This window comes from Sinohyriopsis cumingii, chromosome 16, assembly GCF_028554795.1.
Source record: "Sinohyriopsis cumingii isolate HCF-2022 chromosome 16, ASM2855479v2, whole genome shotgun sequence".
In the NCBI taxonomy this organism is placed as follows: domain Eukaryota; kingdom Metazoa; phylum Mollusca; class Bivalvia; order Unionida; family Unionidae; genus Sinohyriopsis; species Sinohyriopsis cumingii.
The window spans coordinates 14,251,949-14,264,873 of record NC_142976.1 but is presented as its reverse complement, the minus strand read 5'-3'; the positions used below and the strand labels follow the sequence as shown (position 1 = coordinate 14,264,873).

General features: G+C 33.2%; 1 protein-coding gene across 4 annotated transcripts in view; it reads right to left on the bottom strand.

Moving 5' to 3' along the window:
• Positions 1 to 12,925, bottom strand: part of LOC149779968 (inositol 1,4,5-trisphosphate-gated calcium channel ITPR2-like) — a 187,233-nt gene that overhangs the window by 55,505 nt on the left and 118,803 nt on the right. For all 4 annotated transcript variants that reach the window (XM_089936684.1, XM_089936686.1, XM_089936687.1 and 1 more), the window contains 3 exons: positions 6,260 to 6,403; positions 4,311 to 4,460; positions 2,218 to 2,319 (listed from right to left, as the gene is read on the bottom strand). In XM_089936684.1, coding sequence (XP_089792810.1) covers positions 2,218 to 2,319; positions 4,311 to 4,460; positions 6,260 to 6,403 — 396 coding nt within the window. The remainder of the gene's footprint in view (positions 1 to 2,217; positions 2,320 to 4,310; positions 4,461 to 6,259; positions 6,404 to 12,925) is intronic.

The following is a 12,925-nucleotide window of genomic DNA, read 5'->3' as shown; positions in this document are numbered from 1 at the left end:
ATTTGGCTCACTTTATATTGCAACTTGTGTAGAAGAGTGTGCCTCTCTTTCCTAAGATGAACCAGTACAGACTGGTGAAACACGATTGGGGTTCCTGGAAAGAATGCCTGTTATTTTGTAATAATGTGAAAAAAACCCACACACTGTCCATGTTACCAAACTAGGCATAAGAAAGAGCAGCAAGGTACCTACTTCAACACCAACAAGAGGAAGATGATACTGTGCGACTCCCAAAAGCTGACTCTGAAGACTTACTCCTCTAACAACACCTCATCTTGGGAAGAAAAACTTAATAAGAGGTTGCACTGACTGATCAGGGTGGGCATACTTCTTGGCCAGTTTAGTCAGGGTTCAGAGTTATTGCCACAGATGGGATAAGACCTCCAGAGACCATCTCTGCATCAAGTGGTGTAGCTGTCAAGAGGTTTTTGCCGTGGTACAGCAAAACCTTGGAAGTCTCCGAAGAGGCATTTCTACAGAGGTAAGAGAGTGCCATGGACATTAAAAGAACTTGCCTTTACATTTTAACCACAGTCTCCAACAAATGCTGTATAGCTGTTGAAACTATGATTCCTCATTCAAAAAACAGATGGAGGCAATAAAAATGAGAATGGCATATGAGGCTATTGTTACCAGGGTCTGGGCATTTTGTTCTAATGCCTCAAAAGATTAGGCTGTGAGATAAGCCTGGGCTAGAGGCAATATTGCTACTTTGAGGAAGAATCAACTTGCTCTTATTGGGCACCAGCACGTTTCCATTCTTGGGAGAAGCTAAGTATCTATTCCTGTATCAGTTTGAATGTCAGTGTTCTAAGGCCATATGATGATTTCATAACCATGGAAAACACTAAGACAGGAAGTGACCTACACTCCTGGGAATGGAGGGAGTCATGCCATGAAGATGAGGAAATGAGACCCACCTTCCTACCCACTGCACTATCTGCTAGGTCACACGCTGCATTCGACCAAAGGCAATTGAGTGTTGTACATGACAAATAAGTGGGTGAGTGTCCCACAGGCAGATTCTTATGCCTGCACTTATCCTCACTTTGCTGAAAGAGAATATTTTACATACTGCTCCAGTGGCCTGGTGGTTAGAGCATCTGCATCAGATGTGTGAGGTCGTGGGTTCGATCCCCAGCAGAGTCATACCAAAGACTTACAAAAATGGTACTAACAGCTGCCTCGCTTGGCGCTCAGCATTGAGGTTAGTGTTAGGACTGGATGGCATGGTGTCAGGATAATGTGAATGGGTGGGACATTGTGCTACATGTCTGCGGCATGATGCCCCAGTGCTAGACATCACTATAAAGTGTCACACTGCAGACATTGTAGCGATATGACTGAAAAATTGTTAAAGATACATTAAAAATCCAAATCACACAGACACACACACACACACACTATTTTACAATAAAATAAACAGGAACCAAAATTGGGTGGGCAATACTTATCCAAATACTAGTTTTTAAGAAGTGGTGAAAAATTATGTAAAGGACCAAGGCAAAGCATAAAAACCCTTAATATTTAATGAAAAGGAATACCAATAAACCTGTTCAAGCAAGGACATGGTGAATAAAACTAAAATGCCACCAGAAAAAATGTGTTGCACTGAAAAGAGTCCCTAAATTTACAATGAAGGTGAATTCCATTGAACATGTACATCAGTCTGTAAGAACAAGAGAGTCCAAAGACAAAAAAGAAGATATCCCATATGTTTGATATGAGTAAGGAGTCAGACTGGGATCCTGTTCTTTTCCAGGAGAGAATATTGTACCCTGGACTGGGGACTTAGCATCTTTGAAAAGGAAAACAATGCAATAGTAGCAATATATTACTGGGTTTAAAATTAGATGCAAATGCAATAACTGTGAGATAAATGCAGCAATAATACATACAGATGTATAATTCATGGGCTTTTTAACTACAGAGAAATTTATGTTTCAGCCTTTGTGTATTAAATGTAAGACATAGATATTTTATAAAGTAAAATTGTGGAATCTATAAGGTACTGCAGTAGAATCACTGAAAATAAAACTTTTTGGAATGCATCATTAACACTGCTTTCATACTTTATAAACTTTTACATCTTTTTAGAGTCATTTGTAAAAATATCTTCTACTCATCAGCATAGTCACTGTTAACATCATCACCCACCTAATCATCAAAAGAAGATATTTCATTGCTTTCATCTATTGAATGTAAACAAATGCAAACCTTTTCTGGTGAACAGTTACCCAACTCCCCTGCCCTGAGAATGAAATTGATGTAGTCAATAACCTTCTTGTCATAAATGACAACTCTATTTTCCTGGTTACCCTGAAATAAAAAACTCTAAAATACTCAATATGTAGAAGTTACGTCGCTTAGGAAATTCACACTGAATAGTCCTACACTGGAAGCTTAACTTTTTCAAATTTTGTAATAAAAAACAGATATTGCTATTTCTGTGCTCATCTGAGATGTCTGATATAATTGGTATTTCTGTGCTCATCTGAGATATCTGATTTGCTTTTTGTTATCTTTATAATCATCATTTGTTTTTAATTTTCTCTGAATGCCATCTGCTCCATTTTAGGTACCTAGTTATGTATACATATGTAAAAGTTACATCTGTTAGTAAATTCACACTCAATGGTTCTTAATACATATGTGAAGAAATTCATAATGAAAAGTATTAAATACATCTGTTAGGATATTCACATGGATTAGTTCTAACAAATATGGTCAAATTGTCATGCCCCTGATTCCTGTTACTGAATAGCTTTATAAATACAAATTTCCATAAACTCTTCTTTTTTCGGTGTTACTATTCCATCTTGCCATAAAAAACAACAATTACTTATGCTCCAAAGTCTTTCCTACATTTTTTCATTTAACATGTACAAATATTATCTTTTGAGTTTAGGGATTTCTAGCTCAGATTTGAAAGACAATTTAATATGTGGACTACTGTTTACTAGAGTTATTCCCAATATCAATCAAAACATTGCTTGTTCTATTCCTTAATTGTAACCATTATTGTAAATGGGACATTCAATTAATGTCCCAATTCCATTTTTTTGTTTCAGTTTTCTGCAGAATGTTTTTAATTATAACTGTCTGTCATTAAAATATGGTTCCAGATATAATATGTGAAGCCATATACCCTGTTATGACAGTAAAAATAAATGTAAAAAGTTTTCATTTGTAACAGTTTTCACGAAAAGTTGTCAAAATCACAGTATTTATAATTGCAACTGCCAGAATGTGTTTTTCAGTCTGATATTGTCTATGATTTGGAACGATGTATGTATGTATGTATGTATTAGGATATAATGACACATCAGCACAGTCATGGTTATATGGTACCATTAAAAGTTCCAAAAATAAAGTTATAGAACTGCAAAAAAATCTTTATGAGGACAACTTTTTCAAATAAACAAGATGTACCAAATAAATACATGTTATTTAAAGAAGAGTCCAACTGCAAACTGCACAGACACAGATCTGCTATCACATAATACATCAACAGATCTTGGCCTGTACAGTTTGTTAGGAATAAGAGGCAGTAGAACAAACAACACAGACTCTGATCTGCAGGCACATTACACTACAGCTGATCAAGATCTTTGTTGTTTGCAGTGTGACTTGATTTATAAGCAAGTACATATGGTATTTGAAGTATAAAATTCTTAAAATATATGGGTTTAATAATTTTAATAATGTAACACTCAGACCGACATATTGCCCAGTTTTCTGAGACAACAATGAAGAGAATAGTCCCACCTCAGCATGAAGCAGGATCCATTATAATCAAGAGTGATGAGAAGGGCTTCCTGGAACCAATCCGTGTCATATGATCTAGGCAATAAAGGTAACATCCCTAAATCACAAAGTAAAATTTGTGACATAAATTGCACTCTTTTTTAAAAGATCAAAACCTTTCTCAGCTGGAACATGGTCATATCATCACAATTGACGGCAAAAAATTTTGCCTCCCTTAGACGACTTTTGCAACGTACATAAAGACCTGATGGGCCTATTCAGTAGGCCTAAGTCTGCAAGCTGACTTATCTTTCTGGACCAGATTACTACATTCCATAGCTGTGAAATAGTCCAATCTACAGTACTTACAAACGAAGGTTGCTGATGAAACTTAGCAGCCACCATCATTTTAGTTTCAGTAATTTAAATTTTTTCCTGAACTGTTTAGTAGATCATCTTTTGTTAAACTCTGAAAGCAGGCAGTAGATATAAAAGCTTTAAAATAAATTAAATATAGATGAGAATTTGTCACCAGAAGAATGATCTGAACTTATCTTACTTACACAGCAGAATTCATTGAGTGTTCCAAAAAGCTGAATGACAAGCTCCACTGTCCGATTGTTGATTGCAGAATACACCACATTCAGAAACTGTGCTGTCTCACCAACAATGTTGAATGACTTGACATTGTCTGGCTGTTCTCTCAAGTAATTCTGTTAATAGGAAAATAGATTAAAATTTAGATGAACTGAATAAGTTTCAATAAAATACTTATGTATACATTTGCATAAAAACTATTAATGACACAGGTTTCTCTGTAATGCAAGTATATGCTAATTATAAAAAAGGAAGTAAAATTTCCACTTGAGTGAGTATTTGATCAAAACTCATTTATATAAATGTAAAGGAATTGAGCAAATCCTTTCTTTCCATAGCAGGAGTACGATGAGCAATACAGGATATGCCCATCCAATGTTAAATAGTCCTATTTGTTAGTAATAGAAGAGCATAGGTGACTGGACAGTATTGACCAGAAAGAGTTACCTTTGTTTGGGTTACTATGACAATGACCTTTAAGCTGTAAAACACAACATCTGTACCCTTGACCCTGACCTTTAAGCTGTAAAACACAACATCTGTAACCTATTTCCTTCCTATATCAGTAAGACAGGATGAAGTTTATTTCTTAGGGTAAAGATTTGGTGCCATTATGTGGGGAGTTCAAGTCAAGGTATTTTAGATAAACCTTTTCCCTTATTTGCATCAGTGATTTTGACCTCTGATCTTCTGACCCTGGAAATCAAAAGGTATTTTTCTTGGCTAAATTGCAAGCCATCTGCAAAGTCTGTCAGGGTATTTGATCAAGAACAAAATTTACTTTTTGTGGAAACTAGTTCAAAATTGTATTTGGCTCATTGTGATGTTATGGAAGTGGTTTATGTCACCTCATTCTGAAATGCATACATGGATGGAGGATAGTACATCATTTTGCACACAAGCCATTTTTTTGGGGGAAAAAACTACTAGAAACAAATGACTTTGAAGTAAATGACCATCCCATCACATAGTTGCTGTTGAATACATAGTTATAATCTGCTATTTAAAATAATTGGGTCAGATTCTCCACTCTCCAAAATGGAGATCACAGATTTAATTCAATACTTTCGTGGAGTTTGGATGATTAGAATTGTGAATATGAATGCTTCAAAAATCAGATAAAGGCTCTGATATCAATGTAAACAACACTGACATTTAAAAATAATTTATCTAATTCAGATGATTTTGTGATTCAGACAATGAACCTACATATGTAGAGGTTTAGAAAAATTAGCTATAGTTTGTCACACAGCTTTAATGGCTTGATGGTGAATGAGTTCTCTCAAGATTTTAAAGCATATAAATTCTCTGTGAAAAATAATCATACCACAGTAAATTAATTTAGGCAATATTACACTGCACTCTGTGACTTTAGCAGATGTATATTAACAGCAAAAACATTAACAAACACAAGCGGCAGAATCAACAGATATCTTTCTTACCTTTCTTAAATGGAAGCCCTCCAAAATACTTATGTAAAAATCATAAGAAAAATACTGTAAGAAAAGGAAATGGCAGAAAGCCTATGATAACAATCTAGTCAAATACAGTTTAGCTTATAGAAATGTCCAGACTATTCTCAGTGCAGAACATTCATACATATATTACATCTGTAACATTTGAGTTCCCAGCCTTTTGTTAAAATCTATTTCTGACATCCAACAGTCCTGCATAGGAACAACATCATCTGTATTTGATACATTATAAACAAGACTGTTTGTATAGAAAATATCTTATATGCCTCATTATTACAGTCTGTTTGGGTCTTTTTGTGTTTTGCATTTTTATCCAATCTCATCCATTTTTAAAGCTGATCTCATGCAATTCAAATTCTAAGTTTATAACCATGAAATTACATGTACTCTAACTGACAGGCTTGGTAGGTTGGACAGTCAAGGCTATTATGTCAAGTTACCTGCAACCCAGTGTGCTGGCCATCACAGATCCGTGCCAGGACTTTGAGGACAAGTTCTATGCATCCATCATCCTTGTACTCTAATAGCTCAAACACACCTTCATCTGCATCCGGGGAGATTACCTCCATGAAATCAGGCTCATTCTGTATTAACAGTAAAGGTTATTAATTTGATAAAACTAGCATTGTGATTAAGCACTGTTTCAAAATGTAATTGATAAGAAATGCTGCTTTAAGGAAAGTTAAATAAAATTTTCATAATGTAGCAAGAGGCTTCTAATTTTGCAAGTGATCACAGAATGGTCTAAACTAGCACTGTAAAGCATATATTAGTGTTAAAAAATAGACAAGGAGAAGAAAGTTGAGATGGAAATTAGGGACAGAACAGTATTAATTTGTTGCTGAGATGCTTTAAACTAAAAGATTTTTTCCCTTCTACATGCTTAATTCTTTAGGCCAGTATACGCAAGTCTCCAAAAAAAATGATGATGAATAAATATTCAACCTGATTATTGAGTTTGTAGAAACCAAAATTTATAGATCTAAAAAGACAAAGATACTGTCAACTAAAATTTTTTTAAAAACAATTCTAAAAAACTGATGTCCCCCTAATTTCTTTGAAAATAGAGAAGTGCATTTTGAAGGAAAAGGAGCTAGGCAATGATGATGATATTTTGAATGAGTTTTGTACCTTCGTAAAGGAAAATATTGCCGATGTCATAGAACCTTAACACAAAGCTGCATTAAAATTCTGCTTGAAATAATTAAGAAAGTACAAAAGTATGTGTGTTCAAATTTCAACAGCCATATTTCTGGTAAATAACTATGCAGAAAACTGATAATTAAATTTGGTTTAAGTTATATCATTATTAAGCTGGATAGTCAATGTTCTTGAAATCCAGTGATAATTAAGAGAATTATTGTTTGGAAGTGGTTGGGTCCAACAATCAGGGGCTATAATGATGATCCTGAATTAATTCTAAAAAAATAAAAATGAATCAAAGAGTCATCAGCACAGAATTGCATTTTGGTTGAAATCCAAAAGAAATTAATGAATTTATTTTGCAGAAGGAAATGGGATGAATCTAACAATCAGGAACCATAACTCCACAAGAAGATGACACTGCATACAGGACATGTCACTCAGCAACGAATGACAATGAACAGGGCAATAAAGAGTGAAGCACGAGCTTCGGGGGTAAGAAATACCTGGTACTCTCCTAGTTCTTGTTCAAACAACATTTTTCTTTTATAAAATTAAAAAGTGTTGTTCTGCCTGGGCCCCCTTATGGACCCAGGCCCCAGGGACATATCCCTGGCTGTCCCCCCCCCCCATCAGCCCTGACAACGAAGCTGAGCCAAAGTCTCATCAATATCAAGGTGTGCACTAAATTGTTTGAAATCAATTAAGGGAGTTATTGTTGAGAAACAAAAGTCGGTGAATCTGACAGTCAAGTAAATCTACTCAATGATGTAGAATGCTTAGCAACTGAACTCAGTCAAGGTCTTATTAAAATCAAACTGTATGCAAATTTTGGTTCAGCTAAAACCTTATTAATATAAACCTTAATACCAAATTAGGTGGAAATGCAATAATAATTAAGGAAATTATTGTATGGAAATGAATATGGGTGGATCTCACATGCAGGCTCTCAATCCAATAATCAATAAAATGCTAATAACTGAACTCAACCAATGAGTAGTGTTATTATGTCGTTTTGGGGATTTTTTCCCCCCTATCTTTCTAGGTCACAACCTCTATATCCCCATGATATTTGCCCAGAAGCCACACACGCTGTGCAACCCTTGGACTATTAGAATTAATAATCCACAAAAGTGAAGTGGCCCAAACAAGCAGCTTGAGTCATACAGTGACAGAGAGCAATGACTGGCAAAACCAACTCTACTCACATCCTCAAATATAATCCACTTCTCATTGCTAGCTTTGCAATCATTGAATCTGAGTCACTGTTGACTGGCTTCATTAATAATTTTATTTTCTGCAGCCAGCATTGTTTCTGCTGATGGTACCATAACTGCTTGTGGTGGTGCTCTAGATCACCATAGTCAATATCAAAGCGAATGAGCCACTCATAACCCCAGTTTCTTTATCCAGTCCACAACAACATCCTGTATACTATCAACAACTTGCATTGCAACATGTTTAGTGATTAGTGTGGCACACGAAGATTAGGCTGTGAGCAACTCTGGTGTCACATAAACTTGTTTTCTATTGTTAACACCATGCATGATGGTCACAAGTCCACATACAGCTGTCGTTATATTGAATATCAGGCCAATCTGTCATGTACATTTGTATTGTCAATATTTCACCCCACAGATCTACGATGTACCGATCTTGATCCACAAATGTAAAATGAAAATGAGTCAACTGATTATTATGACATAGAAGATACAAAAGGACTGGTGCTGCAGAAATAATTTATATTAAATCACCTAGTTCCATGGTTGGTGAAAAACCATACAGTATATAAACCTGAACAACTAGGTATGACTTTTCAGACTCACTTTCATAACTACCTATGACGGTGACACAAATTAAATTGATCTGCGTTGTTGAGGTAATTTTTATAATGTCAGGTATGATATGATATCCCATATGTAAAAATCATTTATCATCTAAAATGTTGTCAGGCCAACCTAAAACTGATCTTACTGATGACCATGCAATGTCAGCCACCTGTGTTTGAGATCTTATTGTGATGATGGAACTGAGTGTGGATTCAATGGAAATTTTTAAGTCTTTGGTTCAATATTATAACAGGTGGTAACTGACATCCCTGAAAACAAATGAGTTATTCCCATGCAGACCATCAAGAGGTTGTGATTGGATATATAGAGGTTCTTGCCTTGGTAAGCTGGACATTATTCAATGAGTTTCATAAAATTAACATTAAATTATTACCCATTTGAAATTCTTTTTATCACAACTGGACATTATTCAATGAGTGTCATAAAATTAACATTATATCATTACCCATTTGAAATTCTTATTATCACAGCTGGACATTATTCAATGAGTTTCATAAAATTAACATTAAATCATTGCCCAGCTGAGATTCTTTTTATCACAGCTGGAAATTATTCAACGAGTTTCATAAAATTAACATTAAATCATTACCCAGTTGAGATTCTTTTTATCACAGCTGGGCATAATTCAATGAGTTCCATAAAATTAACATTAAATTATTACCCATTTGAAATTCTTTTTATCACAACTGGACATAATTCAATGAGTGTCATAAAATTAACATTAAATCATTACCCATTTGAAATTCTTTTTATCACAGCTGGACATTATTCAATGAGTTTCATAAAATTAACATTAAATCATTGCCTAGTTGAGATTCTTTTTATCACAGCTGGACATTATTCAACGAGTTTCATAAAATTAACATTAAATCATTACCCAGTTGAGATTCTTTTAATCACAACTGGACATAATTCAATGAGTGTCATAAAATTAACATTATATCATTACCCATTTGAAATTCTTTTTATCACAGCTGGACATTATTCAATGAGTTTCATAAAATTAACATTAAATCATTGCCTAGTTGAGATTCTTTTTATCACAGCTGGACATTATTCAACGAGTTTCATAAAATTAACATTAAATCATTACCCAGTTGAGATTCTTTTAATCACAGCTGGACATAATTCAATGAGTGTCATAAAATTAACATTATATCATTACCCATTTGAGATTCTTTTTATTACAGCTGGACATTATTCAACGAGTTTAATAAAATTAACATTAAATCATTACCCAGTTGAGATTCTTTTAATCACAGCTGGACATTATTCAATGAGTGTCATAAAATTAACATTATATCATTACCCATTTGAGATTCTTTTTATCACAGCTGGACATTATTCAACGAGTTTCATAAAATTAACATTAAATCATTACCCAGTTGAGATTCTTTTAATCACAGCTGGACATAATTCAATGAGTGTCATCAAATTAACATTTTATCATTACCCATTTGAGACTCTTTTTAACACAGCTGGACATTATTCAACGAGTTTCATAAAATTAACATTAAATCATTACCCATTTGAAATTCTTTTTATCACAGCTGGACATTATTCAATGAGTGTCATAAAATTAACATTATATCATTACCCATTTGAAATTCTTTTATCACAGCTGGACATTATTCAACAAGTTTCATAAAATTAACATTAAATCATTACCCCGTTGAGATTCTTTTAATCACAGCTGGACATAATTCAATGAGTGTCATAAAATTAACATTATATCATTACCCAGTTGAGACTCTTTTTATCACAGCTGGACATTATTCAATGAGTGTCATAAAATTAACATTAAATTATTACCCATTTGAGATTCTTTTTATCACAGCTGGACATTATTCAACGAGTTTAATAAAATTAACATTAAATCATTACCCAGTTGAGATTCTTTTAATCACAGCTGGACATTATTCAATGAGTGTCATAAAATTAACATTATATCATTACCCATTTGAGATTCTTTTTATCACAGCTGGACATTATTCAACGAGTTTCATAAAATTAACATTAAATCATTACCCAGTTGAGATTCTTTTAATCACAGCTGGACATAATTCAATGAGTGTCATCAAATTAACATTTTATCATTACCCATTTGAGACTCTTTTTAACACAGCTGGACATTATTCAACGAGTTTCATAAAATTAACATTAAATCATTACCCATTTGAAATTCTTTTTATCACAACTGGACATTATTCAATGAGTGTCATAAAATTAACATTATATCATTACCCATTTGAAATTCTTTTATCACAGCTGGACATTATTCAACAAGTTTCATAAAATTAACATTAAATCATTACCCCGTTGAGATTCTTTTAATCACAGCTGGACATAATTCAATGAGTGTCATAAAATTAACATTATATCATTACCCATTTGAGACTCTTTTTAACACAGCTGGACATTATTCAACGAGTTTCATAAAATTAACATTAAATCATTACCCATTTGAAATTCTTTTAATCACAGCTGGACATTATTCAATGAGTGTCATAAAATTAACATTAAATCATTACCCAGTTGAGATTCTTTTTATCACAGCTGGATATAATTCAATGAGTGTCATAAAATTAACATTATATCATTACCCATTTGAGATTCTTTTTATCACAGCTGGACATTATTCAATGAGTGTCATAAAATTAACATTAAATTATTACCCATTTGAAATTCTTTTTATCACAGCTGGACATTATTCAACGAGTTTCATAAAATTAACATTAAATTATTACCCATTTGAGATTCTTTTTATCACAGCTGGACATAATTCAATGAGTGTCATAAAATTAACATTAAATTATTACCCATTTGAGACTCTTTTTATCACAGCTGGACATTATTCAATGAGTGTCATAAAATTAACATTAAATCATTGCCCAGTTGAGATTCTTTTTATCACAGCTGGACATTATTCAATGAGTTTCATAAAATTAACATTAAATCATTACCCAGTTGAGATTCTTTTAATCACAGCTGGACATAATTCAATGAGTGTCATAAAATTAACATTATATCATTACCCTGTTGAGATTCTTTTTACCACAGCTGGACATTATTCAACGAGTTTCATAAAATTAACATTAAATTATTACCCATTTGAGACTCTTTTTATCACAGCTGGACATAATTCAATGAGTGTCATAAAATTAACATTAAATCATTACCCAGTTGAGATTCTTTTAGTCACAGCTGGACATTATTCAATGAGTGTCATAAAATTAACATTATATCATTACCCATTTGAGATTCTTTTTATCACAGCTGGACATTATTCAATGAGTGTCATAAAATTAACATTAAATCATTGCCCAGTTGAGATTCTTTTTATCACAGCTGGACATTATTCAATGAGTGTCATAAAATTAACATTAAATCATTGCCCAGTTGAGATTCTTTTTATCACAGCTGGACATTATTCAATGAGTTTCATAAAATTAACATTAAATTATTACCCAGTTGAGATTCTTTTTATCACAGCTGGACATTATTCAATGAGTGTCATAAAATTAACATTAAATCATTGCCCAGTTGAGATTCTTTTTATCACAGCTGGACATTATTCAATGAGTGTCATAAAATTAACATTAAATCATTGCCCAGTTGAGATTCTTTTTATCACAGCTGGACATAATTCAATGAGTGTCATAAAATTAACATTAAATCATTACCCAGTTGAGATTCTTTTAGTCACAGCTGGACATTATTCAACGAGTGTCATAAAATTAACATTATATCATTACCCAGTTGAGATTCTTTTTATCACAGCTGGACATAATTCAATGAGTGTCATAAAATTAACATTATATCATTACCCAGTTGAGATTCTTTTAGTCACAGCTGGACATAATTCAATGAGTGTCATAAAATTAACATTATATCATTACTCATTTGAAATTCTTTTAGTCACAGCTGGACATTATTCAACGAGTGTCATAAAATTAACATTATATCATTACCCAGTTGAGATTCTTTTAATCACAGCTGGACATAATTCAATGAGTGTCATAAAATTAACATTAAATTATTACCCATTTGAGACTCTTTTTATCACAGCTGGACATTATTCAATGAGTGTCATAAAATTAACATTAAATCATT